General features: G+C 36.9%; 1 protein-coding gene across 7 annotated transcripts in view; it reads right to left on the bottom strand.

Moving 5' to 3' along the window:
* Mlf (myeloid leukemia factor) overlaps window positions 1-18,905 on the bottom strand; it is an 83,687-nt gene that overhangs the window by 21,360 nt on the left and 43,422 nt on the right. For all 7 annotated transcript variants that reach the window (XM_083132195.1, XM_083132197.1, XM_083132194.1 and 4 more), the window contains exons 3-5: window positions 5,998-6,084; window positions 3,306-3,507; window positions 1,305-1,431 (exon numbers count right to left, since the gene is read on the bottom strand). In XM_083132195.1, the coding sequence (XP_082988321.1) occupies window positions 1,305-1,431; window positions 3,306-3,507; window positions 5,998-6,084 (416 nt within the window). The remainder of the gene's footprint in view (window positions 1-1,304; window positions 1,432-3,305; window positions 3,508-5,997; window positions 6,085-18,905) is intronic.

Below are 18,905 nucleotides of genomic sequence, written 5' to 3'. Positions count from 1 at the left end.
TTCCATCAAAAAGAAGCTTTTATTACCTATTATTTTTATATATCATCCGAGTCCAAAATACACAACTTTAGTGGCAGTATCAAGTTTGGGTTTGTGGAATACACATATCTATTTATATTTAAATATTAATTTGTGAAAGGATCATGAAGATACGTAGTATATCTGTAACTTCTATACAGATCACAAAGTCTCAGCTCCTACAGATGTCAGGGGGCCAAATAATGTGAAGAAATTATTTCCATAACTCTCTTACAGACTTCATGATGAACAAAAATTTCATACTTTGGTGCATTATCAGTATTGGTTACTGATAATGTAGCAATCTGATTTAAGTTTCATGCTTCATCAGTTTATATGACTGTATTTATATATACATAAACAATTCATACTCAAAAAGCTACTTTTGCTAACAGTGCAATCATTGTTATTACAGGAATCAAAAATGTATATGTATATTAGAATTTCATGTAATATTAATCAAGATATCTATATCTAATGCCAGCATTTTAGAACTGAAAATAACCACTGTGCTATTTCGCCCGGATTATAAAAAACTAGGAATTTTTATTTCACCATTTGAATGATTTTTCCAGATTCCTTCATTGCAAAATTTCTATTGCTTATAAAGCTGTCAACATGTAACTGAGCCAATCCATTTGATACAGTTGTTACATTTTCCCTCCATTTTTTTACTGTAAAATTAGCGTGACTTCTTTTCTTTCCCAATTGTAACAAACAATAGTAGTATATCAATGACATCCTGCAGCCTAACTCACATGAAACCTTGTTGGAGAAATTTGTTACCAAATTTGTGAATTGTCTGGAGGTGGAAAGCTTGAAATAAAAACTCTGGTTCCTGAATGAACCTTCTACTGTATTATGTAGAAAAAACAGTAAACACTTCACATTTTTACTTTTGAAAATATTCTTAACCTCAATATTATTATTTTTTCTGATACTCAAACTTTTCATGGATTTGATCAACTGTAAACGCACTAACAATATCAAATTTCATGATATTGTGTGACAAGCAAAGAAGATTTCACACCAAAGTGACAAGCGGCATGTGTCGCTTCAGGATTTCACCAATCAAATGCAGACTTGTCCATTTTGTCATGCTGCTGTTCATAGGTTCACTTCCAAGAGACATGAGTCACTTGTTGTTTCAGCATGAAATCTCCCTTAGAGTGGGATAGTTCGGCTTGTTTTTGTGTCCAAAAAGTCTTCAGCCATCGGGTTCAGCATCCATGCTAATATAAGAATGTAGAGGAAGAAAATGATGTAAAATTACATCTATTTCTCACCTGCTGGTAGATGGGAGAGCTGCAAATTGCTCGCGGGGTCGTCGGCTGTGTCTGTGGCCATACTCCAAAGCTCCATAGGTTTGCCTGGTCTTCTGTTCCCATTCTCTGTTGAATTCGCCTGCTTCTTCTGCATAAGAAATAACATATTTTGTGAATACCGACTGCACATAGGCCTCCGTTCATCTGCATATATAGACAAAACTCTAAGTAAAAACACTTTAAAACAAATCTGTAGTGTGTAGATTTTTGTTAAAATGCTGTTTATTTCCTTCACGGGAATTTATTTTAACAAAATTTTGGTAATGTGGTCAAAAGTTTTATAGTGTATTAATCAGCGCATGAAGTGGAAAATGTTAGCTGGGAGGATGTTTGGTCAAGCCTTGGGGTTAGCTGGGGGGATGCCATTCCCTCAATTTGAGCACTAGCACTACAGTTAGTGTAGAATTTGAACTGTTGTTTTAAGTCCACTCCATGCACGAAAACACTAATTGGGACTGGACCTACAGTTTAAAGTGAAATCAGAATCACTGTGGAATGTCCCACCACCAGGTATCAAACCCAGGACTCTTGATTACAAGGCAACATCATTACCACTACACCATCAAGGAGGCCAGTTAATGTAGATTCTATTTATATGTACATAAAACTGCATATTTTGATCCAGACATAAATCAAGATTCATTGTATAACTGCTTCTTTTTGTTTTTGTTAAATTTATTCTGTTATAACTGTAGCATTAAACTAAAAATGATTGTCTGATAAATGGAGTGCTTGTTCTCGTGAAACATTACTTTGAAAATTATTTTTTTATACTAATAACAACAGTAAAGTACAAGAGAAATAATTCAAGATAACCAGTTGATAGGAGCTAGGAGTAGACAGTCTACTAAAGAATATGCAGAAGTATTTTCTTTTAAAAAGAACTACAATTAAATTCACTTTTGTTAAATTTTATTTGTGATTTACACTATCACCCACATGCATTATTCTTAGTAGACTGTCTACTCCTAGCTCCTGTCAACTGGTTATCTTGAATTATTTCTCTTGTACTTTACTGTTGTTATCAGTATAAAAAAATAATTTTCGAAGTAACGTTTCACGAGAACAAGCACTCCATTTATCAGACAATCATTTTTAGTTTTATTAATGCTACAGTTATAACAGATTAAATTTAACAAAAACAAAAATAAGCAGTTATATAATGAATCTTGATTTATGTCTGGATTCAATATATAAAAAATCACGTGAAAAAAAGTATCTTGATACGCTAATCTTAATCTAAAAAAAATATTCCATTTCTAAGAAAAACTGACACAAATGGAAAGTCAAAGTGTAAGTACTACACTGAATATATTGCATAACTAATATAAATAAAACATTTGTAATTAAAAGAAAAGAAACTGTTGGCCTCAAATTACTTCACCAATGCAGCAATGCCACTATTTACTCCTTGAATCTACAGGGAATGGTAACATCAAACATCATGAGGCCTGAACTCAACGATCAATAACTCAGGGTACAACTGGCCACAATATATTGGATGTGATGATTGCTCTATTCAACTCAGTGGCAGATTAATGGCCATGTAGTGGGAGAGCAGCAGATTGTCTCCTTTTTTTTCTTTTGAGGTTTATTGTTAATATCAAACATCATATTCACAAGTCAGCAAACCAATATTTACATTTGTTACTTTGTTAAATACATAATGATGAGGAGCATAAATTCTGGAGTTAGTATGAAGTCTAGAGATTAAAATACAGAACAATTGATTAAATTGTTAATTTCAATAATATGATGGTAATGTAACTTCATTCCTTTGGAGTTTGCAGATCTTGGACTTAGTATATATATCACAACTAATGATCAATTGTCAGTTTTGTTTGTGATCCCTTAGTTATAAACCTCAAGGTGGGGTTGATCACTATTATATTAACTGATGATTCACTATTCATTTTATATATGTCTAGGGAGAGAGATAAATTCATCCATGATTCAACGAACCTTCTTCCAAGTTGACGAATTCCTGTCGCTCTTCTTGCTCCCCCGAGTGCACGTTGTGCTCCCTCTCGAGGACATGAGCACGCTCTCCAATGTGGTGACCAATGGCCAGTTTCTTTGTTCCAGATCGCGTGTCGCTCACCGACTTCTTGGTTTCCTTTATACCACCTGGAGCAGATCGTGTTGAGGATGAAGCCTGATAAACCTGCAAGAATAGAAGTTCACATTTTACAGTTATTTCGATATATTTTTGTCACATGCCCTATTCCCATTTGAAAAAAATTACATTGAATCCAAGATGTGTAACATGGATCAAACATGCATTAATTAGTTCTCAAGATATTGCATATGGTTTCGTTCATGATATCTGTAGAAATTATATGAGTGGTTCCACATTTTTGAATCACTCTGTACATCTGACACTTACACATCAAATGAGCCAGCATTGGTCAGACAAGATCTCTCTTCCATGTTCATATTATGTCTCATACTCACATTTTTTGTTACTTTCCTACCATATTCAAAAAACTTCACAATTGAATGCATATATGCAAATCACCTCTGAAAAAATATGAAATTAGATTATAGATTATTCTTTTAGAATTAGAAATTCTTTATTCACAGGCAAAGTTCAGCCTGTGGCTGTTCTACCACTTTACCCGCAAAATCTTGTACAATTAAACAAACAAACATACAATATTACTATATCATAAGTATTAATTACATTTATCCCTACTAAATATTTCAGTAACTAACACTACAAAGTCAATTTTACCCATTCACACATCAAAGTATTTGTTTCGGGTTCAAATCTGCTCATTTATTTGGTTTCGATTTCAACAAAAGCATTCTGAATCTAATCATGTGTATTGGGACTTTGTCCCTGTTAACCAAGAAGTACCTTTTGTTACTGCCCTTTTCAAGCTTTTGTATGTCGTGCACAAGGTAAGCATCTGGAGGCAGCTTATTCCAACAATATGCAGAAGCAGCTTTGAAAGATGACAGGAATATGGAGTGTGGAAATCTGTCCAGGTGAAGTTTCATCGAGTGTCGAGTCGTGTACTTGTGTATGCCATGCCTAAATTGGTGTGTGTCATATAAATATGTTTTTTTTTTTTTTTTTGTTTGTTTGTAGAATTTTAAAATTCTGCAGGCCAGATGCAGTTTTCTGAGACGTGCCATATTCAGCCAGTTAAGGTTATTTAAGTAAGGGATTATGTGATCCCTTCGTTTCAAACTAAGTGCAAAACATATGCAGGAATTGTACAATTTTAGCAATCTTTTTTGATTAAATTAATGCCATAAACAACGTCACAGTAATCGAAGATGGGAAGAAAGAGATTGCATGAGATGCAATTTAACATCAGTTGAAAGTAAGTGTGATGATTTATAGTGATCTAAGTATACCATAGGCTTTTGAACTTTTTGTTGTTACGTGTTTTTGCCAATCAAGTTTATGATTAAATATCACACCTAGGTTCTTAACAGTTGTGCAGCGTGGGATCCTCACATCATTAATATTAATTGATAACACATTTCTTTGGATTTTGTTTAAGGCAGCACTAGAACCAATTAACGTCGGGGTTAATTACAAGACCATTACGTTTACACCATTTATATATAGCATTAAGGTCACAGTTCAGGAGATCAATTGCTGGTTTGCATTTTTGGGGTCTACTGGCATCATCAGCTTTTTACTGATGTATGAGCAGTACTGTACTACAGATTTTTTACATGTGTGTTTGTGTGTGTGTGGCAGGTGGGAGGGATGACCTCGAGCCTTGTATATACCTACAAAGATTGGTGTAAAATATCGAGGTACAAATGACTTTCCCCACTCCGGCAATTGATACCAATAATGAGGAAATGAATATGATGATTCAATACAATTTTAGGAATTCTTTATTTCAAGTATAACACAAAATTTCTAGTATGTTGGGGGCACTGGACTCTGCAAGGAAGTGTTTCCTTGACTTTCTGCTATCATTAATTTTCTGAACAGTGATACTCTTTCCGTATCTTGTTTACGTACAGTGACATTATAGGAATAAGACAGTGTTCTAATATCTCAGGTCAGGCGTGGTCGATAAGATTAATTAATAAAAATATAGTTTTCACAGAAATGTGGGAACTGAAGGATTTACTCAAGGAAATAATGTAGTTATTAAATTCACACTTTTCCTAATATTCTGTCTGTATTGTCCTTTTTTTAAATGTAATTTAATTATTTTTTTTTGTTCTTGCATTTACATTTTGGTCATTTGACATTTCACTTTTACTCTTTAAGGAACTACAATGATGAGGATGAATGACAACTGGATGAAAAAAAGAAACACAATGGAATAACAATCGCCACAACTGGATTCAAAACACAAAACAAAATTCAGCAGTGAGATATGAGGCGTTGTGGTTATTATGGACAAACTCGCAAAATGCATGTTATGGGAATCAGCAGTTTTCCAAACGTCTGTGCTATTCTAAAGCAAATTTCAGAGTATCAGAGGCGAGGCAAACTCTTGTCAGACATTGTGTTAGTTTCAACAGTTTTCAATGTATATGCTACACGAAAAAAAATTCGACCTTCGTTGAGTTCACCCTTAATATCTGCAATGCCTCATATGTCCAAAATACACAACACACATGGTTACCAAAGGTGCTCCAGCTACCAACAGACAATGTTCTTGTTGGAACTTACCTGTGGACGCCCATCTGGGCCTGTTGTCATGGTCATCACAGAGCTGCTGCTGTATGAGTGGCAATTGGGATTATTGGTCACCTGTTCCTGTGAAAAATAGAAAAATACCCATGTTACAGCTGTACTTACAAGGAATGCTGAGAAAAAATGAAGAATGCTAAACATTGATACAAGAACAGTAAACAAATTTTACAAAAACTGGTCACCATCTTTTATAGCAGGGTATCACAATAAAAATTAATATCTTCAAATATTTCAAACGGGGTGGGGGGGTGGGCTAAGACAGTTTACTTTCTCTTGGTAGACAAGGCTTGGCATTAAGAGGCCATAGTACAGAGGCCCTAATCACCGTCACTTTCTGTTACGTTCCTGAACGGCCAAAACCGATGATCAACATAGGTAGAATTAATTGGCGGAAGCAACAACAGATGGCAGTGCAACAAAAAGGCTGAAAGTAAATTGATTGATGAAATTAGAAGAGACCGAAAGTGATTATATTAAATAATACAAATGAAAGATAATGAGTACAGATTAAACCATTGTAAACATGGGATAAGAAACCTAAAATAATAAAGGAATTATAATGATTAATAAAATACTCATGAAGTAGACATATAGGAGAGTAAGGAAGTCAAGATGTCGATTAGAATTCCTGTCTTTTATCTCTGGCAAGGAGGAACGCCTCGTTAGGTTTTTGGTTGTTGCCCCTTGGTGGCTATATTGATATTTGTCGCCCCAAAGCACTACGGTTAGCGATCCTGGGTTGTCCCTTTTGGTTGTTATTTAGGTGGTGCTATATCCAGATTTGTCGCCCCAAAATACATTTGAGTTTTGTTAGCCAAATTCAGGCCTCAGGCTGAAGAAAAGGGGGAATGCTCAGGAAAAGATAGCTCAATAGAAAACAAGAAGAAATAGATGATCCTTCAATAGAAGAAAAGAAGAAATAGATGATCCTTCTACATACGAATAGTAGAAATATTTAACCATTGTACAGAAGAATAAAAGAAATAGATGATCCTTTCTATAGAAGAAGATTAGAAATAGATGACACTTCTACAGAAGAATAGAAGAAATAGATTATTTTTTCTACAGGAGAACAGAATAAGTATTTAATCCTGTCATAGAAGAATAGAAGAAGTTAACCTTTCCCAAAGAAGAAGTTGACCACTCCATAGAAGAAAGAAGAAGTAGTCAACCTCTTTCCTAGAAGAAGAAGATAACCTTTGTATTGAGAATTTAAGTATAATCTTTGTAACTGTCAAGGTTTCAGAATATATATTATCATTCTTATATCCATTGGCATATATCTCTGCTTTCTGATTTACATTCCAAAGAAAAGAACCCATAACCATCGAGATTAGCTGTGGTATACAAAAGTCGTGCTCCTAAAGTGTGGCATACACGAAGGGGTGTAGCATGTCTTGGGGCATCCACGAAAAGTGGTCCTGCTCCATGTAAACAACGAAATGAATTAATCTGGAAATTATCATTGTTTTTAATTGCATTAAGGGTTAAATGGTGTCAATGCATATAATTTGCACATTTCAACAACAAAAAATATTAGCATCCATAGCCTATATGCTTCCCAGAGAAATGAAGCCAAAATTTTGCTACATTTTTAAAGTGTCACACTCTTAACACATTTTTATTAATGCTCTTTATGTATTTAGGCTATGTCATCATACTCAGGCTTTCCTTTAATTTGTTAGCAGACACCACAGAGTAATTCATAATTCTATGCAATCTGTTCATTATGAATATTTTAATCCAATCTCATATCTAGAGCCTTACTTTTTATGTGTGAAATGTCACTCACGTAACACTGGAATGACCCTCTTGTGGTTTAACAGTGACTATGAGACAACTGAGTCTATGTTCAGAAAAAAAAATTGATAGCTGGGGAATACACCCCCGCATGCCCCTCACTTGCACCTGGGGTTAGGGGTGTGTTGGGGCTGTGTGGATAAATCTCTGGTCAACCCAATTGGAACTCGTTTGTTTCTGTTCAAGTTGTGTGTAAACAAGTATGAAAACTGAAAACTATTTTTTTGCAGAAATCGAGCATTATCTTACCTTGTATATATTTCGAGACGATAACGACACAGACGTTTATAAATCGAAACATTTTATCATACATTATCATTATACTACAATCTACACTCGTAGGTCAACCAGTCGGCACTTTACAATGAATACAATCCACAGTCTCCCGAGGAGTAGTCAGACGCCCTACCGACTATCCAACGGCATTTTTTTTTGCACTTCAAAAAAAATGTTGTGCTTATTTTGAATGTAATTGTAACTGTAATTCTGAGAACTTGCAGTCATTTCGAAGCCAACGGTTTTCATAGTGGAGATATAACACGCGATTTCACGGGAATTGCCGTCTGGCCGGGCGCCAAGCGAGCCGTCGATATGCGCACAAGGAACAGAAAAACGTACTGTAAGGGGGGAGACAGAGGTGGTACTTGCAACCCCCCCCCCTGAGATACCTGGAAAAAGTTCATGTACTTCAAATGGTGAAATTGTAGTGATATTTATCACAAATAATATTGTTTTCCGTGATTTACATATAAGTTACAGCAATTAACTGCCATGTCCAACACAAAAACAAAACAAACAAAAAAAAAACACGTTTTTATCAGACATTATCATGTTGACTGTCGTAACTAGGGGTGTGCGGGATGAGATTGGGACAATTGGGACTGAAAAATTGGCAATTTCCCGACCGAAGCGGTCAAGATCTCGAATTCTACAAAACACCATTTCTTCCTCAGTGATTTGTTCTTGCACTTCTGGAATAAAAACTGTTAACTTCAAGAAATGTAATACATTTGTAGTGCAGAAACTACCAAAAATGAAATACGATCCTTTCGAATTTCTCGACTGTTCTGGATCCCGAAACTTAGGGAAATAATTTCCCGAAATGACAATTCACGCATCGTCATTTTCAATTACTTTCTTTTTTACAATACCCCTCGACACGTATAGATCAAGTGGTCTGTCTCTACATCGTGAAAAAGTGGGGAAAAAATCAAAGAACTATTCATAAACAATTTATAACTCTATGGAAAGGAAGCAGGCGAATCCAGTTTATATTTAAATAATGGACACAAGTCTGAACAATGCCAAAGCCATTTTTAATTCAATTTTATGATTTGTAAAATAATAATAATAATAAACGGTAAAATATAACTTTCTATGACTGAAGGGCAAGATTTGAAATCTTACTCTGCCCCCCCCCCCCCCTTTCCGCTGAGAAAAAAATCCTGCGGGCACCTTTGCCTTAAAACCCATTTCTTGCACTCCCAATAAAAATATACTGAAAACCCACGGCGGATCTTTGTTTTCCCTCTTGTGCAGGTGTGGAAAAATGTTTGAAAGTGAAAACCGAATTGATAACAAGCGATACAATCCACACTCGCAGGTTAACCAGTCGGCACTTTACAATCCACCTGTGTTCCAACTAATTGCACGTGTACAAGAGATGATGCTTTTGTTTTTCTTCGCTGTCCGGAAATCCAATTACAACTCAATTCTTCCACTTTCCAAGCACCTCCACAACTTCCGGCATAATTACACTCCGGCTTTCACGAAGAAAATCCGACAATGACCTATAATCACAGTTCCAAAATGAAGAAATCCAAATCACACACAGAACAAACAGTATGTAGACCGAAGTTCATATAGGTCAGGGTTTTCAGCTGGTTGTACTGAAGCTTCGTTCAGCGTTTGCCAAAGGGCTAAACAATAAGAGCTAGGAAGGATTTAACACTCATTGTGTGCTAAACCAAATTTCCAGATTTGTTAAAAGTTTTCCAGGTATTGTTCAAAAACTTTCCAACCCACTTTATAATGCTTCCACACACACACACAGTGATTTTTTCTGGGAACAAAGGTTCCGGCATACTTCCAGTGGAGCATCAACGATTTTTTTTTGGGGGGAGGGGGGGTAAGTACCAGGACAAATAATAATAATAATAATAATTATCATTATTACATTATTATTAGTAGTAGCAGTAGTGGTGATGGTGGTGGTAGAAGTAGTAGTATGCAAGACGTTATTATCCTCGTAAATCATTAAAAAAAGGGGGTAGAAGTCGCTAGAGCAATTGTGTTGGAACAAAGTGTTTGAAATATTTTTCATTTCACATTAGCTAATAATGAAAAAAAGAACACAAAATGCATGACGAATGTAATTCTTTTTGCACATATGGCATGTATAAGTTTCACGTACAACATATTATGGTTTACACATGTGCAACATGGAGCGACGTGAAATAAGATAATACATATGCAACACGCTAACACTAAATTGTGTACGTATTCAAAGTTTCTTTAATGCATAAAAATATAAAAGAACTGTTTAACAGCAAAAGTCTGAAGTACATATTTCGTCTTACTTTTCTCAGGTGATTTACAATGCATTACAGGAAAGAATAAAATTGCTCGCAAGAAAATATTTAGATCCATATTTTAACAAGTTGAAAAAAATTATCGATTTAATAGGGTGCAAATAATTTCATGGGGCGCCATGGTATTCTCTTTTACAATTTTCTTTTATTTAGATCGTTAGGCTCCCAGGGCCGACTCCCGCCGCCCCCTTGCTACGGCTCTGAACTTGACAAGACCGTAATGAAAACTAACTCCATCTTGAGTATCCTTCTGCCATGCTACTCTTATATTATATTCTGCTAGTCTTGCTTTTTACTTCAATGTTTGCCCCCCAGAATTGATTTCCGTCCAAGGTTGGGGGAGGGGCAATGCCCCATGCCCCCTGTGGATGCGCCACTCTGCTCTTCAATTTGGTTTATTATTGTTAACCTGTTCATTATGAGAAATACTCAAAATATTGTGTGTATGTCGGCCTCCGTGGCGAAGTGGCACATCGCGCTACGACGCCAGGGGTCCGGGTTCGGATCTCGGCCTGGGCATGGATGTTTGCGAATGTCCATTCATCAATTTCATCACATCATTCATTCCCATCTTCGCAAATTAGCCAAAAGTGGCACAACTTCGAAGTAAAATAACGCAAATTAATAAATAAAATAAATCAATAAATCAAAATATTGTGCTAAATGTTGGTAAATGATTGTGCATGGTATGTAGTTACAGAGATCTTTCGTTACAATAAAATATCGTTAGTTTTATTCTCACCTACGAAAAGGTGTTGATATGGCGTAACGTTGCGTACCTCGACCTCCGCACAAAAAAAATAACGCAAATTACTAAAATAAATCAATAAATCAAAATATTGTGCTAAATGTCGTACCTCGACCTCCGCACAAAAAAAAACTGTACGAGGCGTTGCGGATATTAGGAGCGAACTCGCAAAATACAAGTTGTGGGAATCGGCATTTTCCAAACGTCTGTCCAATTCCAAAGCTTCAAGAGTATAGGAGGAGAGGCAGACTCCTGACTGACGTTGCACGAGTTCTTACAAACTTCAATGTAGAATATACCACGATAACAAAAAAATACCTTTGTCGAGTTCACAACGCCTCATATATAGGGAGGTTATTGCAGCATGCCACCGCAATAGCGTCGGCCGCTTGCCGGCCCAGTCATGCAACAGGTGCCGGCAAATTGCGTAACAGATAGCCCGTCACACAAACCGCTTGTTTTGTAATGTTTCCACTTTTCACAATTATAGTTACAATTACAACTTAAATAAGCACGTACCTTGTCGTAAGGATGCTGGAAAAGGTGTCCTCTAAAATACAAATATTTCTGGCACTTTATTTCTGCCCATATCGCTTCTGACAGCAATGACTCATCCAACATAAAGGATTCAATTTTTCATTCTTGTCTTGCCTTCGAATAAACAAAACCGTGACTCTTATTTTGCAGATAACACAAGATTAATCCTTTTGAACACTAGAGTCAGTGGCGTGCCCAAGATTTTCGAGGGGGGAGGTTACGTATACATTATTATGCAAAACGAAAGCGCAGATAAACGAATTATTTAACAGTGTCACTTAATTTTAACGTGTGAATATTTTTGAAGTAAAGTAGCGATCATACACTGTGTGCGTTTTTCTTTCTGAGAGCGCCATTTGAAATAAGCACTTTTCCCCTTTTGCTACTATGGGATAAACTGAATATAAAAGGCTATAACTGCTCAACAACTGCATCTTTTTAAGAAATTTAAATTCTAAATGTAAGAATGAACAAAAAGCAACATTTTATGTAAATTCCGACAATTGTGAGTCCAGGGGGAAACGGGGGCCAAATCCCAAAGTTCTATTTTCCCCGTAATTACGCAAAATTTCTGAACGTCGTAATTTCCATATATTTTTTTTTTTTTCAAAGTTGCGGCAGGAGCATTACATATCCTCATAGAGTAGTCTTTTGTTGTGCTTCCCTCAAAATTTGGTCCATCCAGTGTCTATAGAGCCGACGCTAGAAGCGAAATTCCTCAGATGTCGCAAGAGCGTCAGCGGCTTATCGGAGTAGTGGTAAGCCGCGAGAAGCCTCTCGATACTACGCGAATGCGACAGCTGTCGGCTACCAGTTGTTTAGACGTGTTCACTTCGGTTTGCGTTTATCAGTACTCGTGTTGTTTATACTGTGTTATTGGTGTGCTATTAAGTGCTAGTGCTTTATCGTGTGTTAATTGTTATTCATTCATTAGTTATGCCGCCAAACAAATATAGCCTTGAACAAAGAGTTTTTATGTACGATACTTACGTGAAAACGAACTCTTGCAGAAAAGTAGTCAGGCGATTCGCAAGAAAATTTCCTGGCAATCCTGTTCCGGACAGACATACTGTTTACAACCTCGTTAAAAGATTACGAGAGACAGGATCTCTTGAACCTAAGAAACGTGTTTCCAGACGACGTGTTCTTACGGAAGAAAAGCTAGACGAAATTGGTGAACGACTTGAACATACTCCAAAAAAATCCCTCCGTCGGCTTGCTCAGGAAACAGGCATTTCAAAATCCTCAGCACGAAATGCCACTAAATTACTTAGATTAAAACCCTACAAAATTACAGTGGTTCATGAATTGCAACCGCGCGATCACGCGACTAGAGTTCGATTCTGTAACTGGATGCTGGATAATATTGTTGCTGGCAGAGTAAATCCAGAATTAATCATATTTTCAGACGAAGCTTGGTTCGAATTGAATGGCCGAGTTATTTCACAAAACAATCGCTATTGGAGCGCAGAAAAACCTGACCTTGTGCATGAAGTTCCGCTCCATCCTGCAAAAATTGGTGTGTGGTGTGGTTTGAATGCGCACAGAATAATAGGGCCTATTTTTTATGAAGGTACTATCAATGGTGAAAGGTATCGAAGAGACATACTACAACCTTTTTTTGAACAATTAACGGACATTGAATGCCAGCAGTCATTTTTTCAGCAGGACTCTGCTACTGCTCACACTGCTTATGAATCACTTAATTTTATTGCCGAGATTTTTGAGGACAGAATTATCAGTACTGAGTTGTGGCCCTCTCGTAGCCCCGATCTTACTCCTTGTGATTATTATTTATGGGGAACATTAAAAAACAAAGTGTATCAGAATAACCCGCGTACAATAGAGGATTTAAAAGAAAATATAAGAAGAGAAATTGCCAGAATCACACCTGAGGAGCTTATGGATGTTCAGAGGAATTTCATACGCAGATGCCGGAAATGTATTGGTGTTGAAGGAGGTCATTTTCAACATCATTTATAACACAGAAGGTTAGTGATCATCATTATTATTAGTTTTAAATATACTTTTACACTTTCGGTTTGCTTTATGCGCCGCGATGCTGTCTTCCCTTTCTGTCAACCGAGGATAAAGTAGAGATGTCTAAGAAAGATTAGATGTCTGAAATAAGGTTGTAATTGTAACTGTAATTGTGAAAAGTGGAAACATTACAAAACAAGCGGTTTCTGTTACGGACTATCTGTTACGCAATTTGGCGGCACCTGATGCATGACAAGGCCGGTAAGCAGCCGACGCTCTCGCGGTGTCTAAGAAAGATTACATGTCAAAAATAAAGTGCCAGAAATATTTGTATTTTAGAGGACACCTTTTCCAGCATCCTTACGACAAGGTACGTGCTTATTTAAGTTGTAATTGTAACTATAATTGTGAAAAGTGGAAACATTACAAAACAAGCGGTTTGTGTGACGGGCTATCTGTTACGCAATTTGCCGGCACCTGTTGCATGACTGGGCCGGCAAGCGGCCGACGCTATTGCGGTGGCATACTGCAATAACCTCCCATATTAAAGCATCATAAAATGGTAGATACATATAATCTGTGTCTTTTAACATAATTTAAATGTCAAGTCTTCAACTTTGTATGCCAATCGAACAAATGAACACTGTTCAAATAAACAAACACAAAATATAAAAATACTTTTACACAAAGCACAAAAACATCTAATTTCTTCTGACAATAATTTCTGCCAGCGGCCATGTTCTCAAACATGTACGTACATCTTTTGGCAAGATTCCCAAAGCGTACGATTCATAATTTCAAAGCCGCTACACTTCCCGGTTCCCTAACCTTATCCTTGAAATACCTCGGGGCACTGCCCGATTTAGTTCCCCTGGTGTTTTGACGATTCCCAGCGCACATGTGGCGCTATCGCACCCTGGCAAAACACGTTTATCATTACCAAAATACCAACTATAGGGCCTTGCGAATGCGAAAATATCCCTTCCATATATCACTCCACAGCATGCCGACAGCTATTTGGCACAAATGTGCTGCAATCTGACACAGCCTGGAGGAAAACGTCTGTAGCAGTGGTTTAGGGTTCTAGCCAAAATAACACTTACTGCATTTGACACGCTAGACAGGTTGACGCTGGAGTGGAGTTTGTCCTCTGCTTATTGGTGTCTTTGTTTTAATTCTTGAATCTAACATTGCAGGAAAGCGAGTTAATGGATATGCGACAAGCAATTTGCCTATGATCTTTGCGCACTGGCGACTAGCGTACTAAGAATTTTTTTTTCGGAGGTGGCTGGAATCGTAAAGGTGGATATTAAATAACTGCGTTTTAGGGTGAAAGGAGGAGATATAAAACATTTCGCAAATTACCATTTTTAACCTGCGTTTTAGAAGTTGTACAAAGACAAAGTGATGAGTCAGAGGGTACTTTAAGGAATGTTTGAATTTGTAGTTATACATTTTTCTATCGATCTAATTTTTATGTATTTCTTATAGGTGTATCTTGTTGTTGTTGAGTTGGTGTTTTAAGTCCAACTTATGCACATTAAGGCTAATCGGGACTGGACCTACAGTTTAAAGTGGGATCCGAACCACTTGTGCCTCCACCGGGTATCGAACCCGGGACACCTTGATTACAAGGCGGCGACGCTACCACTGCGCTATGGGGGAGGCCCTTTATAGGTGTATCTTAATTGATTGATTCGGTATTTTTAAGTCCACTTTATACAACGTAAGGCTAATCGGGACTGGACTTACAGCTTAAAGTGGGATCCGAACCACTGTGTCCCTCTACCGGGTTACAGGTGTATCTGTTTGTATTATTTTATATCTAGCTAAGTGCTCCATGTATGTATAGATCGACCACAAGGGAAAAAAACTTGGGACGAAAGGTCCCCGCGCAGCTTTCCCTTCTTCCCTCCACCTCGGGCCATAAGGAAGCATGGTCCACTCTCCCCCTCCCCTACTCGTGGGGGTACGGTGCACAGGAGTCGCGGGGATGCGCAGGTTGTTTTGCTCGTGGTTCCACTATAGCATTATATTAACAAGGGTTAGGTGACAGAGCAGCCCTTGGCTGAACAGCACTCGCTCAATAATGAAAATTTATTATTATTTATCGGTTTGATTTTTCACGAATTTTTACTGCTTTCGTTTGAAAAATTTGATTATCTCTAAATTTCTAGAGTGGTTGCAGCCCGATCGGCCCACTCCCGGGGCACGTCAGTGCCGTTGGCTGTACTATTCTGGCATTATATCTGAAAAGGGACGGGTGTTGGTAACCCACTCATTCTCCATGTTGATCGCAACATAAAACTATATAAAGTGGATGGAACAAGACACAGGGGCAGTGACAGAAGATATACAGACACAGAAGAGAGATGGGTAAGAGAGGAGGGAGGACAGACGACAAGGAGAGAGCAAACTTCACGCATTTCGACAAGCATATTTTACCAGTTTGAATTAAAGCCAAGGATACAAAAGTCCTTATCCTAACGTAGAGGCGTGGGCCCGCCATTGACGTCTATTTAGTACATAGAATCTAACAGACCTCAGGCAGACACTGAATACGGATTATTCCAGACACTCAAACAAATAGTCCCGCTACTCTAAGTGATGACTCAGCTATCATTACAGATGCACAAGTGAAGTTAATAGTAAAAACGAACTTGGGTGTTGGAACATGCAATGATGTAACATATACTGCACAATCGGAAGAAAACATGAAGAAAGTAATTATTGTATATGTGAACTGGTAGTACAAGCGATGGATAAATAGATCAGATGCATATTAAAAGTGTCTACGCTCACAATACCTCATTAGGAAAGAAAATTAGTTGAGGCGAATGACTCTTTCCACCATTTATTATCCCAACAGTATATTTTGCTACTGTGTCGAATATTTAATCAGCACTTAATATTCAACGTACATATTTCTCTCAACACAACACGCACAGGCATTTAACCACTGGCGTAAGCAGGATTTTTAATTCGGGAGGGGCTGCAATTATAACAGTGGATGATTGTACATAGGTGCTTTCTAGGAGGAAGGTGTACGCAATAAGATATTTCATACAATTCAAACTTTCTACTCTCAAAAATAGCAATCGGGGGTCATTTTTTTCATACCACTGCATTTTAAGAGTTCATCACTGCTTTATTACAAAAAAATCAAAAAAAATCGGAGGGGGCTGTAGCCCTATCAGCCCCCTCTGCGCACGCCATTGCATTTAATAATAAGTCATCACAATATAAGGTTGATACACAGAAAAAAAAACAGATTTGTTTGGATTAAGAAAATAGGTTGGTTGAGCTTCTTGGTATTTCTAAACAAAGAAATTTGGTAGCATTTACAAAATTAGGTAATAGGCCAAATTTTCTGGTAATCGTGAACAAATGCACGATTACTTAAATAATGTGGTTATGGTAATTGGTAAACAATCATATGTTTGTCACCTACTTCAACAAATATTTGGTTACCAGATTTTTTGTTGATTGTAAACTAACTTTTTCCTCCTCTGTGCACGTTCGCGTTTCATGTCTGTAAGTACTAATGAAAAAAAAACAATAGGCAAGAAAAAATTCAAGGTTATAAAATAATACGACTGCAACAAACCAACATTACGAAAGGCAATGGTATGCGCTCACAGCTATCACTTGTGCTAGGTGCTAGAAAAATGATTTTCGCCATAATATCCTACACTATTTACACCTGCAACATGCTATTTAATGCCATAACCAATAAAAACATTACTTTCTTGCAGAAGAGTTTCTCTTTAACGACCGCAATAATCATTGGACTAACATGAATAGTTTGTTTTGAAATACACATTAAAGTTTCGTGCATAATTTTAGTCTGCGTACCGAGCAACTGTGATGCGATAACTAAACTCTAAAACGTTCCTCACGTACTGATGCACAACAATGTAATAAACGTGGCACAACAATATGTAACTGCATAAATTAATTTTTAATGTGGATTTAAGAAAGTGTAATGTCTAAGTGTTACTCCTATTGTGAAATATGAAAAATTGAGTTGTAAAGATATATTTCTGTATAACAATAATGTATGCACAATGTAGAAGAGAACTTCTGCGACTGCTCCGTACAATATAAATTAATGAAATGAATGTGGAAGAATTGTTTTGAAATCGCAAAGGATAAATATAAGTTGAGAATCTATGTTATATTTGTAAATTTAAAAATATTTTATGATAGAAGTCTGATCCGATCCCAGGTACGATAGGAGGAAAAAGTGAGCTAGAATTGAGGGATACCCAATACACAAAAAAACATAAAATATTACTTCAAGTGCTACATGGCTCAAGTCAATGGTCCTGCTTTATTTTAATGTTTGTTCATGGGATGTGCGTAACATTCGCAGAAACGCAACGTTAGAAATAATTTTCGTCGTCGAAATATAAATCCTTTCATGTAAGTTATTTTAACAAAATCAAAAGACGTGATGGATATCTTCCAAAGCACACGTAAATTCAAAACTACTTTAAAAATAAGGAAATGGAGACTACGTCAGTGAAAGTTTATGCAAATTAGAATTAGAAATTCTTTACTCTTGGGCGAAGTTCATTCAGCCTGTAACTGCTGTATCACTTTACCCGCAAAAATTATACAATCAATCACTATAAAACATAAAAACAAATTTTACTCATTAACACAAATTAAAGTTATTCGTTTCTGGTTCATATCTGCTCATGTTGTTCGATTTCAACCCAAGCATGCTGAATGTAGTCACGTGTACTTACAAGATTTGCAATTTTCCATTTTTTTTTTTTACTTGCTCATTCCTACGTATTTTTATTAACATGTTCCCTATTATTCACTCCTCTCATATATTCAGTAGCATGCCCAGGATTTTCGAAAAAGGGGGCGGGGTGTCACGTATACTTTTGTTAATGGTCAGTCCTCATTTTCCCATTTTTCCTGCCCTTGACTTTCTATTTTTTAGGAATAGGGAGCCAGACGGGGGCTTATGAACCCCGCCTTGGGCACACCACTGCATATATTGTGTAAGATTTAAGGTAATGATCCTATAAATGATAATTCGCCTGTAGTGTCATATATTTAAAATAAAATAACGTTTGTTGTGTGATCAGGGTTGCTTGAGTGCAAGACAGCTGGACCAGCACACGTTCACTCTCACGAATTTGTCGCAGGAATTAACAATGACAAAATTTGAAGTTTGAGACATTTCGCAAGTCTACAAGTAAAATACTTTC

The sequence above is a fragment of the Lepisma saccharinum genome, chromosome 12, assembly GCF_977018435.1.
Source record: "Lepisma saccharinum chromosome 12, izLepSacc3.1, whole genome shotgun sequence".
NCBI classification, from domain to species: Eukaryota; Metazoa; Arthropoda; class Insecta; order Zygentoma; family Lepismatidae; genus Lepisma; species Lepisma saccharinum.
Note: the sequence above shows the minus strand (reverse complement) of the source record. Positions and strands in the feature narration are given on the sequence as shown.